Source organism: Yarrowia lipolytica, chromosome 1A, assembly GCF_001761485.1.
Source record: "Yarrowia lipolytica chromosome 1A, complete sequence".
Taxonomy (NCBI): domain Eukaryota; kingdom Fungi; phylum Ascomycota; class Dipodascomycetes; order Dipodascales; genus Yarrowia; species Yarrowia lipolytica.
This window is the reverse complement of record NC_090770.1, coordinates 407,400-433,644: the sequence shown is the minus strand read 5'-3', so window position 1 is coordinate 433,644 and position 26,245 is coordinate 407,400. Positions and strand designations below refer to the sequence as shown.

General features: G+C 47.6%; 7 protein-coding genes and 1 non-coding gene across 8 annotated transcripts; 4 read left to right on the top strand and 4 right to left on the bottom strand.

Annotated features, from left to right (window-relative positions):
• Nucleotides 1–376: 376 nt before the first annotated feature.
• On the top strand, nt 377–937 carry YALI1_A04332g (uncharacterized protein; the record flags this gene model as incomplete). The annotated part of the gene is made up of 1 exon (XM_499745.3): nt 377–937. One exon carries the CDS (start codon nt 377–379, stop codon nt 935–937), a length of 561 nt encoding a protein of 186 aa, XP_499745.3.
• Nucleotides 938–977: 40 nt separating this feature from the next.
• Nucleotides 978–2,678, bottom strand: YALI1_A04309g (uncharacterized protein; the record flags this gene model as incomplete). The annotated part of the gene is made up of 1 exon (XM_499744.3): nt 978–2,678. One exon carries the CDS (start codon nt 2,676–2,678, stop codon nt 978–980), a length of 1,701 nt encoding a protein of 566 aa, XP_499744.3.
• Nucleotides 2,679–4,748: 2,070 nt separating this feature from the next.
• Nucleotides 4,749–7,460, bottom strand: YALI1_A04261g (uncharacterized protein; the record flags this gene model as incomplete). Its single annotated transcript, XM_499743.3, has 1 exon — nt 4,749–7,460. The coding sequence occupies one exon, from the start codon at nt 7,458–7,460 to the stop codon at nt 4,749–4,751; it is 2,712 nt and encodes a 903-aa protein (XP_499743.1).
• Nucleotides 7,461–13,518: 6,058 nt separating this feature from the next.
• Nucleotides 13,519–15,828, bottom strand: YALI1_A04178g (uncharacterized protein; the record flags this gene model as incomplete). Its single annotated transcript, XM_499742.3, has 1 exon — nt 13,519–15,828. The coding sequence occupies one exon, from the start codon at nt 15,826–15,828 to the stop codon at nt 13,519–13,521; it is 2,310 nt and encodes a 769-aa protein (XP_499742.1).
• Nucleotides 15,829–17,065: 1,237 nt separating this feature from the next.
• YALI1_A04164g (uncharacterized protein) lies at nt 17,066–17,422 on the top strand (the record flags this gene model as incomplete). The annotated part of the gene is made up of 2 exons (XM_068281627.1): nt 17,066–17,193; nt 17,236–17,422. The coding sequence occupies 2 exons, from the start codon at nt 17,066–17,068 to the stop codon at nt 17,420–17,422; spliced, it is 315 nt and encodes a 104-aa protein (XP_068137728.1).
• A 633-nt stretch (nt 17,423–18,055) lies between these two features.
• On the top strand, nt 18,056–18,174 carry YALI1_A04155r. The gene has a single exon (XR_002432048.3). It is a non-coding gene; the product is annotated as a 5S ribosomal RNA (ribosomal RNA).
• A 2,581-nt stretch (nt 18,175–20,755) lies between these two features.
• On the bottom strand, nt 20,756–21,721 carry YALI1_A04119g (uncharacterized protein; the record flags this gene model as incomplete). Its single annotated transcript, XM_499741.3, has 1 exon — nt 20,756–21,721. The coding sequence occupies one exon, from the start codon at nt 21,719–21,721 to the stop codon at nt 20,756–20,758; it is 966 nt and encodes a 321-aa protein (XP_499741.1).
• A 942-nt stretch (nt 21,722–22,663) lies between these two features.
• Nucleotides 22,664–26,038, top strand: YALI1_A04109g (uncharacterized protein; the record flags this gene model as incomplete). Its single annotated transcript, XM_499740.3, has 1 exon — nt 22,664–26,038. One exon carries the CDS (start codon nt 22,664–22,666, stop codon nt 26,036–26,038), a length of 3,375 nt encoding a protein of 1,124 aa, XP_499740.1.
• Nucleotides 26,039–26,245: the final 207 nt, after the last annotated feature.

Genomic DNA, 26,245 nt, shown 5'->3' with positions numbered 1-26,245 from the left:
GTCTAATTCAACATTGAAATGGTTAATCGAGCATTCTGATGGCTGATTGAACATCTTATTTTTCTGGGTGATCTAATTGTCTGTCGTCTTCCTCAGGCGTATATAATACATGTATTTGTCAGACTATTTCACCAGTATAAAGTTAAGTAGAGTGTCAAGTAATATTCCACATTTGTTGATCTTTATTTGTGTGTAATACACCACCAAAGAGGAGCTCCACGTCACCGACATTCCTGGCCAGGGCGTCGCCCTATCACTATGGAGCTTCATTCTCTCCGACGATAGCGAAACCGTGTTCGTAACTGTCTCGGACGACTGGTCCAAACGAAGTACAATAGCATATATCACCGACAAAAAAAAGGAGTCCGTGGGAAAGATGCTGACTGGTCACACTACCATCCAGGAATCTGGCCTTTCTCTGGTGAGAACGAAATGCGCCCCAAACTTCAGCATCAAGGGCTCAGATGAAGAGACAGTGGAGGTCTTCACACCGGTGCTGACGGCCGTATGGCCCTTCTTCGAGACCATGCTCAGTTCGGGCATGCGGGAAGCGTCGGAAAACGTGGTCGCGCTGGACGCTCCAGAATCAACAGTCGAAGCCATGCTGCGTTACCTACATGGACAAGACTTGAATCTCCATTTTGACGAAGCGGTGGAACTGGTTATGGTAGCGCAAATGTACCAACTTCCCGAACTATTGGCGATTGTCGAACGGTTCTTCAGAAGCTTCGACACGGCAATTACCCAAGCTATGATCCTGTGGCGCAAATGCTGCGCGGCTGGAAACGACGAATTAAGAGGCCTGGCTGTGAGCCAGATTCAAATGCTGATGTCGAACACGCTGAGCTTTTCCGAGTCGATTAATGAGCTCTCAAGAGATGAAATGATGCTGCTTCTCCGGGACCTTGCTGCTGAAGCCAGCAAAAGGCATATCTGAGCCGTAGTACTGTCATCATATCCATCTATCTATCTATCTATCAAATGACTAAGGGCACACTCATCTCCGACTGGTCTCTGATATTGGGCTGCACCACAGTGTATCTATGGGGAATCATTCTGAAATGATTATTGGCAGCAATCTCGTTGGGGTCGCGAAACTTGAGATAACTGCCCGTATCTTTGATGTTGGAAATTCGCCCGTAACTCTCATCCAAATCTTCCCACCCGTCAGCATCTTGTTTGATACCATAGGCCATGTGGCACCTGTAGAACACAGGCCGCTGCTTTAACACATCTAGCCCGACAAACACAAACCCCGGGTTGGGCCACTTGGCCTGTGGTCGAATGATGAAGGTTTTCTGAGTGGCTAAATCTGCCACGATTCTGCCACAACTGAGGGTCTGCATTGCCCATCTGCCGTTTTCAGACCGAATGATGCCGTATGTTTGTTGCAACGAAAGCATCTCTCGCTCTGGAGCCAAAAGCAGAGTCTTCATGTCTGCTCGCAGACCTCCAATCACCACCTTTGAAGATGTGTGTGCAAATGCTTCAAACTCCGAGAACCGATCGTCATGGGGATGACAAGCCTTGTCATCCAGTTCAACCCACAACGGAACCAAGAATGATTCGCGAATATGCAAATACAGCATTCCTCCATAAGTCACCACCAGCTGACGTCTTGTGCCTCTTTCTCGCAGTCCCTCCTGGCCGTACTGAGTTGAACGCAACCTTTCTGCAAACTCCTGTCCTTGAAAGTCCAAAAATGTTAGCAGAACACGGCCCTTATCCCCAACAATGTCATCGTAATAAACCAGTACCATTTCTCCATTGTCCTGAAATACAATAGCCCCAATAGATCCCGGAAGAAGATGAACAAACGTGAGTTGAGCGTCGGGGTAGACACGAGCATTATCGCCGGAGTCTGTGTCGAAATAGAGACGGGTCTCGCCGTCTTCCAACACTATATTCTTTTTGTCAAGCAGGTACTTTGTGTTTCGAAACCGAATCTCCTGCGCATCTGGGTCCTCGTAGTCGTCTTGAATCTCCACCAATATCCACCTCCCGGTCTCTTGCAACAGGTTGTATCTGTGTCCACTTTTGTTGATGGTGCAGATGCCTGACATTGGCGTCCTAGCCGCTCTTTCGCCGTTAGCCATATTGAAGCTCGCGCTGAGGTTACCAGTCCAAGTCGATGCAGTTGGAGGTGGATGGGGGTGTGCTCTGGAGTATTCCAATGTCGTCAGGTCGATAAATCGGGTCCCATCACCCTCAATCTCCTCCATGAATTTACCCGTAAGTCCACCACAAGGTGTAGGCATCTCTGTAACAAACAAGGGGTTGAAATCAGTCGGTAGATTCCTCCCCTGAGGTTGCATTTTGCCGTCAATCTCGATAGACTCGATATAATTGATGTCTGTGTTGTGCGAGATGCGTCCTAGCATGTCGTAGTACTCGGTGGAGTCTATCCACTTGTGGTTTTCAGACACAAATGACCTTTTGCGGCCGACAATGCGCCGCGCCGCTGTCATCCAAGTGTCTAGATGGGTCCCAGGCTGTCCAATTTCCATCCACGGTATGCGGTCCAACACCTTTTGTTTGACAATGGTGCCATCCAGACCCTCCAGCACGTTTCGGAGAAGAGGGCAGGTTTGAGAGAGTGCGACAATTGACTCCAGCGAGGTGGAATCATCCCGTAGGATCAGACCAAGAACCTCGTTGGGGGTGTTCACTATCGACATTTCGACATTGGAGGAGGACAGGCGATCCAATCTCGCTTCAAATCTGTATGATTAACTCAATGATCTACCCGGGTGCCTTAGTTCGATTCCCGGTGAAGTTCTTTATAATCAGGTATTAACTTGAAGATTGGACAGGGTCAGATGGAGCGTCATTTGTGTGAGACTGAAATCGGAGATGAATATCAAGCGAAAATGGGCTTTTGGAGGTCTTATAATTTCGCTTAGATCCGGCGGCACGGCGACCAACATGGATCTATCTCCTTGGGCAAGTCTACTGTAGAGTGTATAGTGAAAATCCATGTGATAAAAAAAACAGGACGTGTTGACTTCACTTCCAGATCTAGCGGGTTTCCACGGGCAGTGCTTTAATCATGGAATCTTCGTTCTTTTCGGTTCACTGGGCTGATTATTGCTGTTGTTGTCAGGTTGAATCCTCTAGATGCTTTGCAGAGTCTCGTTAAACAACAGAAGCACGCGGGCAGTATATCCTGGCTAGGTAGGGATACTATTCCATATGTCCAGTTTGCCTGAGTACCATTCCAGCCCAACTATTGTATGTACATACTCTACATACGTGGGTGTTCCAATGATTGCGAGTTTGAGAACAATCACATCCATACCATCGATACCACTCAAAACATTGACTCATTACAGACGACAGAGGAATCCCTGTTGACCCTGTTATCTTCAGGCACTCCTTTGACGTTATCAATGGCCTTGCAGCCTTCACCGACCTCTCCGGAACCAGACGGATCGCCAGAAATAACTCAAGTGGTCTCACAGTGTATCAGCCGCATGCCCAGCCGCATTCCCGGCCCATTCTTGCCGAATCAATTGACTAAACTTAACGGAGAATGGGCAGGACGATATTCCGAGGGAACTCCCTGTTAAATTTCTGGCTTGGGGGTTTGTATGACAACACTCGATGCACCCAGCTCTGTTTTACACCTACACAAGACTCTATCAACTCTACCATACGCCCTGGAATGTCTCAAATAACACTCAATTCCCCGGAATTGCAAATCCTCCACTTTTGGTGGCTTTTTCGTGCCTCATCTCTGGTTGCATCGTTTATGCATAATTTTTTTCTTTCAGTTTTACCCCAACGGGAGCGTATCGATATTGAGCACTGAGGCAGTTTTGAGGGAAGTAAAGCTGGAGATTCTTCTTGGACAGCAATTTTTGCGTAAAAAGAAAAATACTCACGTGATTTTTCCTCCTCTCAAGCACCGCTGGAGAGTCCTTCCGAAGTGTCGTGTTCCGTACAAAGTTCAGGAAGCGATGACCCGAACCGTGCGGCTCAGATTAAAAAAAAAAAAATACACCACTCGGAAAGCGGGAACAATAAAAGCGGCGGTGGATTCCAAACAGGCAATATTGACAGGGGTTTTACCATTTTAGGCAATGTTTTGAAGTCCTCAGACCTCCGTCTCGTTCCGTAGAGGTTGCACGAGGCAGCAGGAATTCTCGAAAAACACGCAGAGAAAGCATGGAGACCAAATACTGGCCATTTGGACTTGCCACTTTTGAAAAGATGATGGATATTCCTTATTGATGAGTCATCGCTCTTGTATTTCCTCACTTTTTCACAAATGGACGTTCCGAATAGAAAGCTATGGTGCACGAGTCATATCCAGAGAACTGGAAAAAGGGGTGGTCATAATCGTAGAGAAGCTATATATATATCACATGAGGGTGAGGGCGATGACCACACGATGGCGATGCTTTTATGAGATGATCACCACACAAGGACAATGTGATTTGGTTCAGACGTCGTATTGAATACCACTGCATTTATTTATTGTACAGACAAACGCCCTGACTAACCCTGATGCGGTAGTATGATATTGCTCGAACATGTAAGGAATCAGCCTCGGGATTACTCAACAGTTTGTTTAGGTCAGCGGAGGAATACGCTGTGCCCTTGACAGTCCGGAAGCTCGTCACATATAACTAGATTCACTAATAAGCGTCATCTTCTACAAATACTCCATCGCCATTTACTCGCTATTACAGCATTTGATCTCATTAAACACATTAAAACCCGGTTGACGGTCAGAATCTAAAGAATTAAGGGAAGGGTGCAGGAGGGCCAAAGTAGCCCACGGCAGGAATATCAAGTCTGGGACCAGCCTGGCCGTCAAAACCTGTGGCAGGGGCATTGTTTCCCCACCAGTCGATTTCAGGAGCCTTGGTTGTGCCCGTTCGGTACGAGAGAGCAAAGAACATAATGATGCCGGAGAGAGCGATACCGCAGCCGAAACCAGCAGAGAGAACATACGTGTACTTGGCCCACCACTTGATGTATCGTCGTCGGACCCAGAATCTCCAGAGAGCACCGACGTAAATTGCTCCGGTGAAATAGCAGAGGTTACCGGGGGCAAACGAAATAATACCAACACAGGCGTTGACGGGGTTGAATAGGTTGGCTCGTCGAGACCACTGGACACATTTTCTAGCGTACTGGGGCTTCCACTTGGCCAACATTTCGGGTCCACCGGTTTGAATGAACCAAAAGAAGGGTCCAAGAGCTGCTCCCAGAAGGAAACACCACTTGAGGAAGGGGTAGAGATGGGTCATGAATCTTTCAGTTCCAATGGCACCAAAGAGAACTGAGGCAGAGAAGAACTGCTGCAGTCCGGGACAGGTGAACTTGGTGGTAAACCGTTGAGCAGGGGTGCAGATACCCTGGAGATGAAGCTGGTATTGCAGAACACCGAGACAGGTGAAACTGGCGAGAACGGCGGAAATAATCTGAGATCGGAACACGGCCCGAGAAGGAACATAAGTGTACAGACCGATTTTCCAGACAGAAGCCATACCCGAAGCTTCAGAGTCAATCATGACACCATAGGCCTTGAGAATGTTCAGGGCCTGGGGTCTACCCTTGAGGGCCACACCGATAATGATTTCAACCAGCACGTTCATGGACCAGGTGCTTCCAGTGTAGGCGGAGATCATGGTAATGGGAATCAGAAAGACGTAGTTCAAACCAAGCACAAATACAATACCCCAGACAGGCGTGTTGGTGGGCCAGTGCTCAACAGTAGCCACTGCCAGTCCGAAGGAGACGAGCAGCAGAGCAATGAACCACCACTCAGGCGCGTCCTTGTAGTTGTTCATGGACCGAACAAAGGTGTTGTCGTGATGAGTGTTTCTGAACTCGTCCTTTCTCCAGAACTGAACTCCTCGTGCAAGATCTTTCATGGCAGACCAGATGTCTCGTCGATACTGCAGCAAGCAGTAGGAGATACCGAGGGTGTAGACGGTGAAGAAGGCTCCATAAGACACCAGACTGCCGGCGGTCCAGAAGGGCGGGGAGTACGCCTGGTACTTCTCCTCGACAAATCGTCCTGCGGAGTTCAGAATCAAGGAGACGTTATAGGAACTTCCGGTGTTGTCGTAGATACCAGGCTGGTTCATGGCAAGGTAGGCAGTATTTCTGACATTGTTGAAGAATACACCGATAATGGCAAAGGTACCGATCCAAACGCCAAAGTACACATTGAGCAGAGTCGACCAAGGAACAACCAGAGGATCACCTGCTCCACCGGTAATGACGTTCCAGTCAAAAGTAGGGAAGGGGTTTATTCCCATGTTCTGAGAGCCAGTGATGAAGGCCAGGTTCTTGTTGTTGGGGGCGATCCAGGTCATCCAGTTGAAGGTACTAAGGGCCTGGAAAATGTAATTGGGGAACCAGAAGTAGATGAACATGAAGCAGAAGCTGGCGAAGAAAAACAAGTAGGCAGAAATGGTCCATCCGTTGATACGTTCTTTTCGCTTTGGCTGAAGAAGAGCTCGGTTAAGAGCAATGGTGGGCATGCTCATGGGCCACATTGCTTTGGCAGGGTAGATGGCGAATCGTCGCAGCATACCTGTAAGTCCCATTCCGATAAGCTGGTTGGAGAGAGTGAGAATCGTTTGATAACCAAAGGTTGCCCAGGTCTCGTGGTAGAACATGGGAAGCAGCTGGACAGGAATGTTTGCGGTGGTAATGTAAGGAGTTCCACCTCCGGAGATGAAAAAGGTGGCAAACATTTGTTCCTTACGAGACCAGGGACCGGGGTTCAGAGAGATTCGATGGCCTCTGAAAGTGAAACCCCAGTCGGGCAGAATGAACTCCAGCAGCTTTCCAGAAGGATAAGACAGCAGCTGCAGAATGTTGGACGGTAGAGAAATGGAGGGGAAGCGGAAGGCAAAGAACTGGTTAACGCCTGCTCCGATCACCATCCAGATGAAACCCACAAAGTACGAACGAATGGTTTCGCAGGGTTCGTTGGGGTCGTCGTAGGCGTCAGTGACGGCTCGCACCTCAACATAGGGACTCCAGTACTTGACAAGTGAGGCTTGGAACCGCACTTCAAGCGAGTAGTCTTCAGGAGCCTCGTCTTTATCGTCGTCGTAAGGGATCTCAGGGTCTCGAGGTCCAGGGGGGTCTCCTCCCATCCCGGGATATCCCTTGGCAAGTTCAGTGATGTGATCTTTGTACTCTGAGCTGAGATTTCCGTCGTCGAAATGGACTGTGTAGAAAGCTTTTAGAATAGATCGAGCCTCTTCATCTGTCATTTCACCCACACGCTGGGCAATGTACCGCACATTTTTGTCGTATCCCTTGTCCTGGTCCACGGCAGCATTCAACTTGTTGCCTATGATGTCGAGCAGATCAGGCTCCACTGCCTCGGCAAGAAACCGATCAACTTCATCTTTCTCTGTATTTTTGGGCGGCTCGTTGTGGAAGGTGGGAACCCAGCCCTCAGGCACAAACTCCGTGAACTTCTTCATTGGTTTTGGAGTGGTAGTTAGAAAACAGACGACTTGCTCAGGTATAAGTATTGACCCCTCGCATCAGAAGTGCACAAATCTCTCAAACGGACTTTCAACAGACATTGGGAAAGTTGGTGCCGTGCCATGAGATGAGGTATCGCTTGCAGAGTAGGTTGGTGGGACAGAGAAGCAGGGTTGCGAGTTTGAGCATGAGTGAGTTTGATCAGCGTGCCTGGGATATTTATGGAAGTGCACGATTCGAGAAAATGAACACATGGTCCTGTTCATCGTCCCTATGACTGACTGTTGACCAAATCTCCATCTCAGTAGACTCCTACGCAACCAAACCCCAACATCCAAACAACAGTATTAATCAAACCACATTGATTGGATGAAGACAAAAGACAATTGCCTCCATCTCGTATCCTCCACCTTTGTGAAGTCTGAGCTTAGAGTGCTCCTGTGGAACTGTGGAGACAAGCCACGCCTAGGAAACCGGGCAAGGGGCCCAAGTTCCGAAATCGGGTTCTTCACCTGGATTTCTTGTCTCCAAATCGTCCTCAACTCGTACTGGTTGGGTTGTCTGTCCGCCAGAAAGACCGTGAACGACTACACTCCCCTATAGCTGTACCTGCAGTGGCTACAGCCGTGGTAAGACGTTATCATACTCACGAGAAAGGAACTTACTTTGGACATACTGACCTTTTATAAATCCTAAATACCGTAACTCCAAAAAATTCTGATAAGACTGGTGTACCGATGATTTAAAAGCACGCTAAATGACGTGCCGAAGATAAGCCAGTTTCGGAGATCCTCTCTCTTGCGTCACACACCATCAGTATTAGTAAGCGAGACAGCCTCACAAATGTACAGTACAGTACGGGAACTGTGCGCTCCCGAATGTCCAGCATGCACGTCTTTTTCGTGCCTTCCCCTGCCACAGTGCCTATCATGCATGTGTTGCGTGATCTGAGCTGGAAGCGAATCTTGATGGCTGGAAGGTTGTGTGGCTAAAGGTGGTGTTCGGTGATGAAACCATACGGAGGAAGAAATGGGGGGAACAAGTCCGGCGCCAAGCAACGCCAAGAGTCCGAGACAAAGGCGAGAGGTGCGTCGCCAAGACAGGCCAAGATAAGAGACAAGACAACAGCCTCCCCCGGTCCCAGATTCCACCCGAATGCCAAGCCTGTACATGTGTCTACCCCGGAGCCAAGAGATGAGCTGTCTTGTTTTTCCAGATAAACCTGTGTGTACTTGTACCGGCTCAATCGAACCTCAGCTTCTGTCCCCACGTGCACGCCGTTTTGTCTTATCTCCTGTCTACCAGTAGCCCCTGGTTGAACCTACCCTCTAACCTAGGGCAGAGTAATGTTTGCTTTTCTTTGAGCCAGTCATGGGTCGCTATTAGCGAGATATCGTGGGGAAACAGAAAGGTAAGTTCCGTCTCCGTGTATTTTGTCGTGTCCATACTGTCGTTGAGGTGACTGTAGATGAGTCTGTCAGTGTGTTTGTACAATACAGGACCTGGACAAGGTGGTACATGTATATCCGACAAATTCTCTTCGAACCGTTCCCAATTCAAATCCGGCTCTCAAACTCGTGGCTTCTATGACGAATACTTGAGTGGCATGTTGGCAGCCACACGGTGCCGTGTGTTGAGATCGAATGTGCAGCAGAAAAGAAACTTGAACGGCCCTGCGGACGGCCCTGCGAAACGCACGGTGAGATGTGGTCGTGATTTGCTGTTTTGCAGGCTCTCTCAGATCTGTACAGTAGATATCCATCTATTCCATTCCATTTCCTTTCCACTCTCTCCACAACCTCGTATTCAATTGCGGAGAGCAGCTGTACGACGACCCCCATTCTGTCCGTCCTACATCCCCACAGATTTTCGGACCCGCTCCGAGAGTGGCTGCTTCAACTTCGGGTAGGTTACCAGCCCATGTCCTGGTCTTGCTCACAGCAAGTATCTGAAGACTGCCCTTTCTCTGCATACAGTCACGGCTTACAACGAACGATTTGAAGCCTTGTCAGTGGATAATTGACTTCAGACCGGATATGCTCCAGTTGTCAGGCCTGTCTTAGTTAACAGCGCACAGAATAAGGACATTGTACAAAAATACGAACGTCTTCGGATATCTCACACTGTATTGTGGCCGACGATCACGTGCTGATCCCATGTGCGAATGTCAACAGCTCCATAATATCGCTGGCTGACGTACGTGGGTCATACAATGGTGGCCTGATGCGGAGAAACACTCGACATTTTCATGGCAAACATCTTCCTGCGTTCTTCACTGGCAACCCATCACTGGAAGCACTTTTCCAAGTTGCTGACGTCTGATGACTGTATACACAAGCGTCAGTCTCATCATCTTCATTACATCGGCAATGATCTGAGTCGTGTACATCGAATATCCGAACTCCTGGTTCTTCTCATCCCAGTTGAGATGGCGAGACCTGTCTCCAAATACTGGTACTCACTCAGCCCGCAGTCGTAGTAACTGCATATGGAGCTACGCCAAAAATAGCTCATCCCCTTGGGTTTGATACACCTTCATCAAGTACAAGCAGTATGTAGCAGCTGCTTCTCGCTAAAGATGAAGAGTTTTGGGCGTGAGATTAAAATGCGGAATATACCGAGGTACTTGTCCCTTGAGTCTGGCGCTTTGAAAGGCACAGCCGAGTATTCTCCTTCTCAAAGTCAAGCACGTTGGCCTAGGGTCGTTTTGAACAACGGTATACAAACATTATGATCACTTGAGACCAACGGTTGGGGCGCTGAGCAATGGATGGTCACACAGTAGGACTGTTGGGTGCTTCTCGTTTGCAACAAGACGAAAACTTGGAGCAGTACTCTGTGTTTTCTCCTTCGTGTAGATTTTCCAACGGCTGTCTTGATCGATATATTATGAAAACGTTTCCATTCTCTTTGCAGATTATCAGTCAGCACACATATCTTTTGAGCACTCAGACTGCACTTTCCAGCAGGTATCGCCCAAGGCTGGTTGGTGATGAATCCTCACTCTCCCTTACAGCTTCATCGGATAAGAAGGATCCCCTCACAAAGGCTGGAGTTCCTGCGGAGTCGGCTCGTCGTCAGACACATTCTCATTAGGCCTCCATCATAGCACGGCTGAACGTGTGAGGTTGAGTGCGCGGTTCGCCAACGTCATTGACGGAGTGGAGGATGTCAGCCACACTCAACCTCCAATTCCATAACATCGCGACCGTCATCAGCTAAAGCTGAGTAGCAAAGCTCTTCACCGAAAGCAACAAAAACGCATATAGAGTCAACCTCAGGATTAGGTGGAGTCGGCAAGCTTGACAAGGGTCGAGATGCTGCTGTTTAGCTGGAGTGGGTCGCGGGTGCGCAATTATAAGTACGAGTAGATACTGTACAAGAACAAGTAACTTCATGTGTAGTTGTTCAGCACGACACGCGCAAGGGATGGTCCGTAGGAGGAACATTTGCAGCTCAAATCCAAAAAGAACCTATTAAGACGAATCAGACTCAACTTCTGTAATTAGTTAAGAGGATTCCAATCCCTACAGTGGAACCAGATCCTAAGTAGCTCGTGTAAATCGAATTGTGAAGATATAAATCAAGTTATATGAAAATCCTACAGATTTCAGGACTGGGCCATTTTTCCATGCGTGCGAGGACAAATAAACATGTGATATAAGGGTCACTTTGTATAAGAAACAAAAAATAGTACAAAAATTGTAAAATGCAAGTGTTATCTTTGATATTTCCGTTCATCAATTACGTCGTTTTTTAAAAGATCACTGACAAAAGAAGGGTTACAGTGTACCACTGGCGTAAAGGGCAGGTACATGGATGGTGTTCTCACAGACAGTACAAGTGATACCAACGAGCTTCATACGAGCTTCATACCTTCTAGACGACACCAGAACGATTCCACCTGTCACAGGGCAGCTCTCAACACTGGCCAAGGTTGTCCAATAGCCCACTGGTACGCGTCGGACACCCCGATGGGCGGCGACAGTGTCATAGTGACCGAAGTGACAGCGCAGCCAACTGCAAAGAGGACATTGTCGTAGTAATCGAAGAGACAGCAAAGCGAACAGCGAAGACATAACAGACACCGGGAGTCTTCCCCAACCCCTCTCATGATTCTACTTGGTGTTGATTCTGACGGGTTAATCACACAGGTGACAGCTACGTCTCGAGCGTCCCCTAAAAACATCAAAAGTAGTAACGGTAGTGACTATCGTCTTCACCCGTGATTGGTAGGAATCGGAATTATACCTGTTAAGGAAAGATTCAAAAGATTCGGATGTGCTTCTCCCAACCGTGCAGCCTTGTACCAGTACAGACACTACAGTACCTGCATCTACCTTTTGGATTCTTCTTATCATGAGTCATCAGGTAATCTTCTCATATTCTATATTTTAATGTATTGTGTTATTACAAAAAAAAAGACTCTTGCATAGATTATGCGCCGAACCGTCCGAATATTGTAGGTCGCCTTGTCTCTCTGCAGTATCGATGCAGGGGAAGTCTGACCCCCTAAACATTAAATAATAACCTGCTGGGCCATATACGGAAACCATGAGATACAAACGACCAGATGAATGCAAGTCTACCAAGTAACAAATTTACAACGTATGATGTCAACTTGACGCAGATATTCCTCTTGTTAATCCATGTGTAGGACCTCATTCTTCCTCTGTAGGAACATGAAGGGGCAAAGTCGATGGAAGTGCTCAAATTTTGAGTGTACAATGAACAAAAATATAAAACAGAAACTACTTCAAAATATTGCTGGGCTTATACAGAAGATTTAATACAACTTCTCAGCCTTTACAGAGGCCCGCAAGCAGTACCAAGCCAAGTATGGATGGTCAGTCCAAGAATTCACTAAGAACTCACATAGTCCACCACCCATCGACAAACCTGACACCTTTTTTTTGATGATTTCTTCAACAAAAAGGAATGGCAATTGCACAATCTAACTACATTCTCTGTAACCTGGTTTCGCTGATTCCGGCGACACTGAGCAGGTTGATATTGTCATGTCTGATGTTGCCTCCAGCAACATAAACTGTAACCTGAGTGGGCTTATGTCATACATCCCTGTTCGGTTATGAGAGGACTTATGCCATATATCCCAGCTCCGAACCTCCAAACCCGGGCATATTTCCAGTTCAGATCTGCAAGCATGGAGATTACCGCCGCCATACCAACGACCATCCATGTGATTGGGACAGTGCTGTCTGGGTACCCAAACACGTGGTTCGTGTGGACTCGGTGAATCGTCTGGGCCTGAGACGGTGTTGGGATCGTGAACTGTTACTCGCATTGGTTTTGTCATGGCTGGTGGCTTTATCAGAGCTCTGTCCGGACCCTCTGCCCCGTCTCATCCAGCTTCTACTCTCAGAACACCGTCGGCCCTTAACGCAAACCAATCACACTTGCTGTTCGTTCTAAGCCATTTTACAGAGTCCCTTTCATGACAGCTGTAGAAATGACAGTGACTACACCAGTTAATGCACCGATATCCCGTCCCGAGTAGTTACGGCCTTTTCAGCCGGCGTGAAGGATATGGTTGCCTTGGGGGGACAAGCACTCATGTGGACATTCCTGTATTCATATATCCCTGTGTTCATGGGTTGCATCACACAACTGGCAAATGTTATCTCCTGATGACTTCTACCCTCATTGGAGAATTTTGTATGCGGGTTTGGCCAAGATACCCGTTAGTGGACAGGGAAAGACACTAAGATGTGTTCTCGTATGAGATTGCTGAGACATCCAAGAAGCCTCGAGTTGTCAAGCACAAGGCTACTGGCAAGGAGAACCAGTCTTCAGCCAAGAAGCAGAATGTGGCGTGATTTGTTGTGTGTGGCAACGTAAAACTCGCTACGAGTGTAGCGGATTTGTAATAATCGAGAGAGTCGCTGTAGTGATGCAATTTTAGTAAGATCCGATGAGATCAAGCAGGTATTCATTTTTATGTGTCCATCGGTGTGTCCGTACAAGTCAGAAACTACTGTAATGTACGCCCAATCACATTTTGTACCTGATATACATTGCAATACCTATATCACATCACTCCAAGACATTCTTGAGGGTCTTATCGAATTCATGTACTGAAACATCGGTGAGCTTGAGGGGCAGCTTGAAAGAAACCAACCGCAAGTCTTCTGGAGCCCTAACCCGGGAGAGAGCAACATAAGTCTGTCCACTATCGATGCTCTCCATGTCCACCATCGTCCGTCGGAGCGTCTGACCTTGGGCTTTGTGAATAGTCAGTGCCCATGACAAGGACAATGGCAGCTGTGTACGTCGACATATCACGGGGTATTTCCGTTCTGCCGCAATCTCGAACTTGCGCTTGCTTGAGTTGGGCTTACTGTAGTCGAGTTCCTCAAACTCATTCGTACTCACTAGGAAGAATTTGTTGCTCTGCGGTCCTTGATTGTCTCCCACTTTGATAACAACCTCTAAGCAGGTGTTGAGACTAGGATTGGCAGGAATTATTGTCATTCCGTCGTAGTTCTGCTTTTGGGCATGAGCCTCTGTTTTATAAGAACCATCAATCGCTACCAGGGCGTCTCGGTAGTAACACCATGGATGTTGGAATGTAATGCCAATGACCTTCTCGATATCCTTAGGAGGTTCATTGTCCAAAGTTTTAATGTCAATGTTAGTTCCTCTAAAGTAATTGTAGAGAGGATAAAGGACGTCGAAATCGTAGTGATACTTTTGGTAAAGGGACATGGCCATTAAAAATGCCACCCGGCCAAGATGACCGTTCACAAGTCCCAGATGTGGATTATTCTTCAGAAAAATAATCTGTGCACCCGGCTTCAGCATAATGACGTCCTCCGCACGGATTTTTTTCTTGAAAAGGGCGTCGATTTCGGATTTACCATATTTCTTATTCCGATAATCATAGGCAATAAACGCCACCTCGGGGCCAGCCAAGCGATCCAAGTTGTCGGCGTTGATCGCTGAAACTTTCTTGTTTGTTCCAGTTAAATAGACAGCCTCCTTTCCGTCGTGGGAGCCCACAAACTGATCAAAGTACTTTTTTATGATTGCGCCATCTGCTCTATCACCAGAGTACTTTCTGAGCGCTTCAAGCATGTTGGAGAACTCGGATCCCTGTTCTTGACGCTTGGAAACTGTGAGACAGAACTTATTGTACTCAAAGAGCTCCTGGAAAGCTGCCGACTTGAAAATATAGTCAGGTCCCTTGACTCGTTTCTTGTTCTTGTTCTTGTTAGTGTCAGCCACCTGCTTTGATGAATTGCCCTCGGGTTGCTTTACGCGATCACAGATGGGTGCTATCTGAAAGAAATCGCCAACACAGACGACCTGCATGCCTCCAAATGGAACATCCATCAGGTCTTTTCCGCACGGAGCATTGTTCTCTTTGTACCCTTGAGGGGCAAAGTTCTTTGCCCAAGAACCTCCTTCTGCAAATTTACTACGGTCCGCTCTAATATGACGAGCAATTGTGTCAATCTTGTCGAACGTAGATGCAGATATCTGACTTGCTTCGTCAATGATGAGTAGATCCGTTTCGTACCAGTTGTAGATGGCCATTCTGTTTTTTGTGAGATTCTGTAGGGAATCGAGTAGATTGTTCTTCATCAGGCCTAGACCAGCCCATCTGTAGATTGTTTGCCCATTGATGTTCATGGCCGCCAGACCAGTGGGCGCAGTGAGTGCACAGTTGATCTTGTTTCTGCTGCACCATTTCTTAATTTCTTTAATGAGCATAGACTTGCCGGTGCCAGCCGGGCCAGTAAACATGAGACTTTGGCCCTCCTTGACCTTGTCGAAAATCGCCTGCTGTTCATCTGTGAGAGTGACTGGAGAATCAGGACTGTCAGAACAGTCCGTCTCTTTGTAGCTGCAGTTGCTGCTGCTTTCAGGACTCAATGGCAACTGAGTCTCCATTCCACTGGGTGTCAGTTGCCTTGCCGCTTGCTGTGTCTTCGTCATTTGCTGTCCTGTCGTCGTTGGGTGTGGCGCTTCGGATTTTTTCCTCACCTTCTCCTCCTTGGGCTTCTGCTTCTTCACCTTGGACATCATGAGCTTCTTGTAATGGCCAACCACGTCGCGTTTGACCAGTCGCATTAATTCCTGATTTTGAAGATTGAAGAGAGCATCTCTGTCCAACCCGGGGTTGGCCTCTTTCACCCCCTGCATTTCCTTCTGGTAACAGCAAACAAATGTCTGGACATCATCGCGTGTCCATCCCTGCCACCACGTCTTAGGTGTGCAGTGACACTCCTGGGCCACGGCCGTCTTGTCAGCTCCTCCATCTTGGCGTGGACGTTGCTGTCGCTCAGATTCACGACCGGGACTGGCGCTTCGTTTCCGGTTAGAACTTAGCGAGTCATTCATCTCTGAGTTTTTGGCGTGCTGTGTAATATTTGGCTGTGAAATATTAAGACGCGTCGGTTGTCCAGCATTGCAATAATAGTAATTATACAGTTATGGTTTGGGACTGAGTACCAGAACAGAATGAATAGTGAGGCCACCCTAACCTGTACGGCTACAACTACTTGTACAGTCGGATGGTCTCCCTTTTTTGTTTTTTTCATCATAGCGAATTCCATTTCATCTTCTCAACAAAACTTGTTCCTTCACTCAATACACTACTTGTATTTGTAGTGGTGTTTAGTGGTGCAATAATTTGGGATATGGTATATAAAAATATATATATAACAAATATACTCTAAGAATTTCCTAAATGTGGAATAAAATGAACTTTATATAACAAATACATTAACGACTTGCAGTGTGTCCTCTTACATATCATGCTGGGACGCGTTCCGATACACCAGACTCTTTTCTCTATCAGAGAGACACCAGGAGAGTCTCTGCATTCAGTGGAGGATTCGACTGAGTCTGCCATCAGGTTACAACTTCTGCTGACAAATTCAGGCGACAAATTCTGCTGACAAATTCTGCTGAGTGAATCCGTCCCTCAGAACGGAAACTACTAGTACAGTAGTGGATTGTCTCCTGTCAAGTTTTACCATTCTTTTTTATATATAACATCACTCAACAGTATAACTAAAGTAAATACATCACTTGTACTTTTACCTTCAATTTTCTCTAATTGAGGTTCAGAAGGTTATCTTGTCTCCCTAATTGATTTTTTAGCGCGTTTGGCTACGCGGTAATGTGGCGACTCAGCGAGAAGTTATCGCATTCCAGTATTGTAAAAACGAATTCTTTCCGTGGCACGACACAGTCTCGACAAAACTACTATTGAATTGAATTGTCGGTGTACGTGATCACCAGAGACTCTCCGATGTCGATGGTATTGCACGCTGATACTCGTGCCCCTCGCTGAACAATCTCCAACAGTAGGGATTATACCTAGGCAATTCCTCAGTCATGAGGGATCAACTTGGCGTAGACGAGATGTCCATCCTGTAGATTTTGTATCTGATGGTGGACCTGACATCTGATGGTGTATCTGATAGTGTATCTGATAGTGGATCTGCTCATCTAGACCTCTTTCTGGTGAATGAGCAAGCACACGCCCTTGGTGTGTATCGTAACGTGGTGTCCGTAGAGGTGAGTTATACTTGTACGTCGTTTCATTAAAGATATCCAATCAATTATACTTATGATCAATACCCTAGACCGGTTCGTTGAGAGTGTCAACGACGTCCAGTATTTGCATTATCCCAATCTTCAGGAGAGTAGGATTAAGAGGAATAGTCCAAACAAGTTGCTTCGTGAGGAAATCAGCGAGTTGGTTCCAGTCTCTATAGAGTTCAGTTAGCCACTTGTCAGTCTTAGTACAGTACCCTCAGATCGTGTCATTTATACCTCCACAGAGAGAAAACCAGAATACTCTCTTGCCCTTGATTTTATTGCTGTCTACCCACTCAAATACCTCGTTGCTCCTGTGAAACCCATTTCCTCGTCCATCGCCAGCAACCAGCGGTCCTTGTCAGGTAGAGCCATGCCTTGCCTATAATTCTCAGGAGCAGATAACCACTTCTTGTGTAAGGTGCTCTTATACGTTGGTGTCGACTCTACAGGGGTGGTGGGTGGTGGAAGGTGTGATTGAAAGCAGATGAGTCGGTGGGGTCTTGGGCTGTTCGTAAGAGTGTAGTTGTGTGGATGAGGTATTGGGTTGGTGTGAGATTTTTGGTATTGTACTGATATGTTTAAATAGTATCATGGGTAAAAAATTACTCTACAAGTACATGAAGTTGAAGTACAGTACATAATGTACATACTGTGTCTATAATGAATGATATCTAGCAATATATCAAGATGCTCTATGGTAATGTCATCATGATCTTCAGTACCATCTGTACAATACAGCAGCTGCGAGCGTTAGCAAGGTGATGTCGCTACATGACCCATGGACTTATAAAGTGCCAGCAATGAAGCGAGACAGTCCATGAAACTCATCAGAGTGTATTAAGAATCTTGCAGACTCTTATCCTTGGTGGGATCAGGCAGATTCAGATCCTCGTTTCTTTGATGCAAGAGAAAATCTTCTGCCAGATATTGCACAACAGACATCCTAGATTATTTTGGTGTTTTTGCCGGTAACATAACCTGTTAAGCCAGTTAAATGGGTTCTCACATTAATTTTGTTAGTTGCGGCCATATCCTGGTGAAAATACGGCTTCCCGTCCGATCAGCCATAGTCAAGCACCAGAGAGCCCAGTTAGTATTGTAGTGGGAGACCATACGAGAATCCTAGGTGCTGCAATTATTTTTTGGCTTATTTTCAATGAGGTAGTACAGTACTGTACCTCTTTTTGCCACCTTCATGTTCCGTTTCCAACCCATGATCTCCATTTTAGTCTTAGTCGTTGTGTCGGTGTGATAGCTTCTACGATGTCATTTTTAGATCAGGGAGAAGCAGGGGTATAAGTACATTACTGTTTGATAACAGGGCTCTTACATTTGAATCAATCAGGTTTTCCCATTATCCAGTTGCACAAGTTCACATATAAGTCATCCATTCGAGCCTCCTCGACATGTGTGCATTCAGAACTCCCACGGGCAAAAAACAGCTATTTGGGAACAAGAAGACGTTTTGTTGAGGGATTTTGGTACATACTTCCATCCAGGACTGGTCTCTTCCGAAATCAAGTTTCAGGCAGCGTGGGTATCATAGAATATTCTCCGCTATTCTTCTCTGGTTTTTTTGTTTTTTTTTTGCATAGGAAGAGGGCTGGTGCATAGGGTTTTAGGATATTCAAGGGAATGTCATGTCTGGGGTCTACGAAGTAGCAGGAAAATTGATATGACACTATTTGAAAGGATGAAATCATTGTTTTGCTACCCGAATATGCCATCCTTTCCATAATTATTTCAAAATATCTCTACCATCTCATTCTGGAGCTTTCCATGTGATTCTGTCTTTTTCTTTCTCCTGCATTTTAATGGCTGGTCGGCATATTTCACGCATGAATGATGCACATTTTTTCGCCACTGACCGACCTCTCCAAACCTAAACAGTCTCGACCAGGAATACATAAACCCCTTCTGCGTCCCACTTTTTACACCAGAATCAGACCAGTTCACTCTGAGTCGTTCTGGAGACGGAAGGTGCCTTTTATAGCCTGCTGCGATGCAGAGCTGATAAGCAGACCTGTCTCGTAAGACAGCTAACATGGATCTGTCTACAACGAGGACGTTTTCATTTTTTTGTCGTCCGTTTGAGTTGTTTGGGGCAATGTGGTGAGATTCCAGAACCCCAGTGTCGGTTAAGAAGGCAATGACGCGTTTATCGCATGAGCCTAGTGCGAGAGCTTCTGTTTGGGCGATTGAGCTGAGAAACCGGCGAGTTCAATCCAGAAGCGAGTACAACCGCCTGAGCCAAGTGTCTTAAGTCCGTAACCTTTTGTGTCCGGTTGACCGCCATGAGCTGAAAAAGTGCCATGAGCAAAGAGGGAGTGATTGTGCCGGCTGAAAAATGTCAGAGCCACCTCCGTGCCTTGTGAGAGTTCCCGAGGACCACATGTGCAGCCGCCAGAGCAAAGAGCTAGAGCCACTGAGCGCGAGCCACCGACAGTGAGATACTCAAGGGTGAAATTCCTTTTGATAGACTCCCATCATTCTCACAGGTGAAACTCCTGTGAGAGAGCCGCCTAGAACTGAAGAGCCAAGCTGAAATGCCAGAGCTGCCAGTCGCTGAGGAGCCAGCTGAGACGCTGAGCTGAGACGCATTACTAGAGCAAAGATCTGCTTTGACAGACGCCATATATGGTCAAAAGAGCAACAGATGCCTGAGTCAGAGCCAATAAGACCCACAGGGGCAATGAGTGCCAACCAGAGCCACACAAGTGCCAGAGCTGTCACGTTGGTCACCAGAGCTGAAATGCCAGAGTCGAAGCGTAGCCAGAGCCGCCGAAGAGCATAGCCACTAAGTCCAACGAGCAATAAGAGCATTTACCAGAGCCAGTAAGTCCGGAGAGCAATAAGTGCCAAGGCCAGAGCCACGGCTATTGAGCCAGAGCCATTACCATTGCGAGCAAAGAGCCAGTAAGTCCTACAAGGCAATAAGTGCCAAACGCCGAATGAGAGTGAACACCAAAGCCAGTGAGTCCTGAACGGCAATAAGAGCCTTTCGCCTGAGCAAGAGCCAGTGAGTCCACAGATGCAATAAGCGCCAAACGCCAGAGCACAGACAGACAGAGCCGGGAGAGCCAGGGCCATAGAGCTGAGGCCAGCCAGTTGCCAATAAGTCCAAAGAGCAGTGAGAGCCAGAGCACGAGCCAAAGTCATACACTATTCAAGGAGTAGGCGGTGAACCTCTTAGCCGGAGGACGTAACTGACCGAACCTGTTTATCTAGTTTGAGAGGAGTAGGTGAAAATCCGAACCTCTTGGGTAATAAATCATGGACCAAAGAGTCCCACCCGAATATTTGAGTCGTAGAGAGTTTGTAGTTGTAGACGCTTGATCTTTTGTAATTATGTTCAGGTAATACTGCACTTGCCGTGTATTTATACTTGTCTGAGAACATCTCAATTCATTTAAAAAGATACATATCCATCTATAAATCACTTTTTATTGACGCCGTGGTTGGTTGGAAGACGACTCTACTGGTCGTTTTTTCTCCTTTTGACATCAGTTCGATAAAAACCACATGGAAGACAGTTTCAGAATGTTTTCTGGTATCGTGACATACGAAACAATCTAATATAATACTAATACTAAAAATTAAATAGATATCTACCCTTGATGAATCGAACGGAATACGCAATCTCTTTTGTTTGATGAAAAAATTTGGAGTTTGTTCACGTGGCTACACAAACGGTTATCATTAAAATGCATTCTATCAATTACTCATTAAAATACTCCTCCTCTTCCACTCGGGCCTTCTTGGTGGTGACCACCTCGTCATCGGCTTCCTCGTCGTCCTCGACCTGGTCGTACTTCTTCTTGAGACCCTTCATCTTACGGGTCTGCAGCTTGCCCAGATCCTGCTTACCCACGTGGACTCGGCCAATCTTGTCACCCATGTTGTCCACCTCCACGTTCTTCTTGGTCTTCTGTCGCAGCTGCTCAGGCACTCGCAGAGCCTCCTTCTCCACGTCAGGAGCAGCAGCCTGTCGTCGGCCAATCTTGAAGTCGAATCGGGGGCCGATTTCTTGCAGCTCGATTCGAGGAAGCTTCTGGCCAGATCGGAAAGATCGGATCTTGTAAACTCGGAAGTTGATCAGAGGCAGAGGCTTGTCTTCCTGCACCTCGCCGGCAGAGATTGAAATGATATATTGCAGACCGGCAGCATCCTGCAGATCGGTGGTATCGCCTCGGAAGAAGTCCAGAAACAGAGACTTGACATGCATCAGAACAGGGTCGGTTTCAAAGCCGGTACCGTTGAAGGTAAACATGGGCTTGAGACCCACACCCACAGTCTGGGCCTTGAAATCTCGTAACAGTCGGTGGTTGACAATCTGCAGCTCGATCATGTCGAAGAGCTGGTATCCAAACGTTCGGATCCAGGTCAGGTTGTTGGGTCGCTTCTTGTTAGACGACGAAAAGACCAGCAGAGATGTGTCGTTTTTTTCCGAGAAGAATTCCAACGAGGACACATCCTCAAAGGGGTTGATTTCGTTCTTCTTGTTGAATCGCTTGCCATCGGGCAGCTTGAGAGCACAAAGATCCACCATGGCATCGTGAAGAAGCTGGTTGGAGGTCTGGCCGGGCACAAACAGCGCCTGCTTTGTGTTCTCGACAATCTTGGGCTCCTTGGCATCGACGGCTCGCTTGGCCCGAGCGTTTTTCGGTTTCACTTGTCGCAACATATTTTCTTGCTGTACCTGTAACTGTGGTTCGGTGTAATGTCTGCGTAGGCGAAAATTTCACCGCCTGCATAAATTTTTTACAGTTACGGTTGCCCTTACCCTGATAAGATGGAGTAGTAGAAATGTCAGTAGACGGAGGTGTTTGGACGACTGTGCGAGATGATTTGGTCACGTGATATGAAAAGTGATTATTATGGTCATGTGACACCTAATTTTCAAAAAAACACGCACACTTTTCGTACGTCAATGGCTACTTTTGGGTGTCTTACTATTGAAAACCTACTGAGATCAGTTTACTAATCATCGCCACTATTGTGAGTGGCAAACAAGAGGATTGGGAGAAATAATTTGTAGCGAGCATATGTATATGAGATGAAGGTATGAGTTGGGTATAGTATCTATTACAGCTTTAGTTTCTATCAACCACCAACTTGATTGAAAAGGGTTGAGGATTTTGTTAAGAATGATGGTGATGTTACAATCACATACGATAGTAAAATGTATAATCCAATCTGGTCGTATTAATTGACGAGTTAATAACTGATATATAGCTATATCTTTACTTTCCTGGTTCCCAGTTGATGTTGTTGGTTTCAGAAAGAGCGAGAATGTTGTTGAGGGCCTACTTGACTATTAGTTGGCCCGTAGGTTGTGTCAATTTTGTTAATCCTTTGTTGTGAACCTCGTATTAGTTGGTATTTTACTTAGGGTAGTATTTGCAAGAAGAACGAGACAATAGAGCGTCCAAAGACACAAAACAATAACAGGAGTCGCCGTGACGGCACTATCAAGGGTTTAAAAGTCCATTGTAGTTGGTTCTTTGTGCAATTACGACAACCATCATTCCACAACATAATCCACCTCCTGGTAGACCCTAACCCTAATGCAGGCAATTGAGAGTTGCACAAAAAGATCCAAACACAAACACAGACACATCCATCCATGTCGCAAATTGGCAATATTCGAAAGCTGCGGCAAAAAGCGGTGCAGCAAGAACTCAACCGAGTTGTGCCTGCGACGCTCTTCAACGACGATGTGACGGAAAAGTCGTTCACCAACCTGTCGGCTGTGGAGGACAGTCTGGCGGATTATGGCTCCGAAATCACCCGCACGGCCATGTACAATGTGACGCGATTGGCAGCAAGACCCGATCTATCAGGAGTGGAGATTGCTTTTGATTCCGGTGAGCATGTGAGCTCATCGCTATCTGACGACTTTGGGCTGGTGGTTGTGGGGAACAAGGCACATGTGTGGAAGTACACATCTCCTGAGCCGACCCCAGAGACCTTTACACATAGTCTGGGAGTCCAGGATAATGCTCTGGGTCACCTGATCCCCGTGACGCCGAGTTTCAAGGACGTTGGACATCCCGGTCTGGTGCTAGTGGGTGTCAATTCTGGTTTGTGTGTCTTCTGGGAGTCAGTGGGAGGTGCAGCTGCTGAAGGGTACCTGCGAACACGACAGCAGGTGGAGACCCAGATTAAGCTATACAGTGGTGAGGTGATTGAGCACGTGAACCGCATGGACGATGTCACGCTGGTGCTGTCTCTGTCCTCGGGCCGTCTCATTGGCCTCTCTCTTCGAGATAAGGACGAGGCTGCTCTCAACTACTGGACTCTGCGAGACACAAAGGCCGGCCTGTTGAGCAACATTCGATCCGCCTTTTCCGTGTCTTCCAACAGACGTGGAATCACTGGAGTCCGAGTGGTTCCCTCTACGAACCGCAGCTGGCGCATCTACGTAGCCACCTCGGAGTGCCATCTTGGAGTGTGGGAGGTGACAGAGGGTGGAGATGCCACCATTTTGGCAGACAAGGACCTGAAGCCCATGCTTTCGGCTGACGTGTCTACTCTCTACAACACTTCGTCTATCTACCTGCATGACATTGAATACGTTGCCGAGGAGGATTATCTCGTGGTGCTGACTTCCATTCTCGTCGACAATTCCATCTTCTACATCATCTACACCATCGATCTCCACAAAGACAAGGTTGTCAGTCGTCACAGAGTGCAGTCGTACGTTAGACCAGGACTGGACAGGGGCACTCCTAGACTAGCTCGACCCTCTCCAGGCGATACGCTCTATGTGGTTCTGGACCATGCCGTGGTGCTCATCGACATGGTCACGCGATCTAACCTCAACTTTGTGGAGTACGGCAAGTGGGAGGATTCGATTTTGCTGAAACCCACTGTGTCGATTCTAGGCTTTGGAGCCGAAGACAAGAACCGAAGTCGTGACTCCGCCATTGTGGCCATCACAGACGCGGCCGGCGTGCTGAAAATCACCCGGTTCCCCGAACAGGACGACAAGGAGCAAACTAGAAGCTTGAACACGCTCGAGCGTGGCATCTGCAAGTCACGAATCGAGCAGGGCGTGTTTTTTGCCGGTGGCGACTTTACGCCTCTGCAGTTTGCTGCCACTGGAGAGTATGATGTCAAGTTCCCCGATGACGTTGTCCGACGTGCACTGTTGCAGGTGTCGCATGAAATCTGCACGTCTACATCGTCCCATCTGGAGGGCCGATTCCCTGGACTGGGCTTCAGTTTGGAATTCCGAGTGGACCGGCTGCGAATCCTGAACCAGTACGCCTACGACAACTTCGCGTCCCAGCTCGACGTTGCTACAAAGCTAACTCTGGCGTCCAATGCCGAGAAACTCGCGGCTTGCGAGGCCATCTGGGCTATGCTGGACGTCAAGGACGGCTACATTGTGCTGGAAAACATCATTGTCAAGAGTGTTGACAAGAACCAGAACACGGACCAGGACCCCGTGCAGGATTTTTTTACCAGCCGCACCCTTGAGGCTGCCAACCTGATCTACGGCGTGTTCGACAATATTCAGCAGCCCAACATGGGCTCCATCTTCGCTGCTACTGTGGGGTCTGCAATTAGCGCCATTCTCACTGCACGAGAGGAGTCTCTTTCTGCTTTGCGTGTTTCCAACGACGACACTGGCGAGAATTGCCCTTGGTGGTGTGAATCTCGTATGATGGAGACTTGGGACTCACTGTTCCGGTTCATCGCCAACAACACGAACGATCACAGACCACTGGGTCCCCTAGCCCAGTCTCTGTGTAGCCAATCTGTCGTGGCTATCACCTGGGCCCGAAATTCAGGCAACGACTGGCAGGCATACGAAAACACATACCACCAGCGACGTGGAGACTGGATTAAGGCAGTCGTTTCGGTGGGTCAAGTGAGCCAGGCGCTGCATATCTGTGAGACGTTCCGTCTGTACCGATGTTTGGCCGAGATTCTCGACCACGATCTGCGAGTGGCTATCACCAACAACAATAAGCAGAGCGAGAGCGACGCGGAATACGCCATTCGAAAGTACCTGCATAACTTTGGCTACGACTTTGCTTCGCAGCTTTACTCGTACTGGATTGAGACCCGCGACTTTGAGAGCCTGTTCACCCGGTTTCAGGACTATCGGGAAATGCTGAAGCAATATTTCCGGTCCAGTAACCACGCCAACATTTCGTGGATTCTCTCCCTTGGCTTGGGAGAATACCAGTCGGCAGCCGAGGCTCTTGTCCAGGCGGCCAAGGAAGGCCAAGATACCATTCCAGGAGGGGACCTCCGAAACCGGCTTGTGCAGCTCAGTATGGCCAAGCTTGCATTCATGCAAGCTCGATCTGGCACCAGAATGGATCCTTCGCGTGAGCAGACCGAGGTGAACAATGAGCTCAATCTCAGTTTGATCCAGAAACGGCTTGCTGAACACATCTCTGGCCACGTGCAGGGCACCCAGATTTTCAGTGAGCAGATTCTCAGCCCCCAACTTCCAAAGGGTGTGACTGATGCCGCTAAGAAGCTGGTGACCAAGGTGGTTCAGAAGAAGGTGCTGACCAGCCTGGAGCTCGTTGAACTGTGCAGCTGTGTGATTGGATTCTCAGAAGAAGCTCTGCAGGCCATTTCTGACAGCAATAACGCAAAGACCAGCATCATGAGCCTCACTGTGTGGGTTCGGGTTCTTCTTGAAACGGACTGGATGGAGGTTCTCGACAAGTCAGACCGGACAGATCAGGAACAGGAGGCTCTTCTCCTTGACACTCCTCTTTTCCAGCTTCTCAAGTACGCGTTTGACACTGGACTGATTGGTCAGCAAAACAGTCCTCTCCAGGTGCCCAACTTTGAAAACTTGCACAAGCCCAACTCGGCCACCTTGGCTTCTGAGGAACGGTTCCGGACCAACCTCGATTCCGATCTATTGAGCGAGTTCGATGCGGCTCTCAAGGTTTTGGACACGGGTGACACTCGACGAAGTGTGGTGGGGCTGGTCAACCGGGCCAAGTTGGACGCCCATAGCACGTAGGGGTATATAGAAGGATGTCATTAATGTATAGTATTGGTTGATGTGTGTACAAGTACAAGTACTTGTATTTGACCGTCTCTTGAAAGTTTGGGCTTTTTGTTGGAGTTTGATTTCTATTGATCCATATGGAGGGTCCATTTAGCGTGTTTTACCAGAATGTTCATGTCGGAAGGATATAACACATCTGAAGGATTGATACTTTGGGGA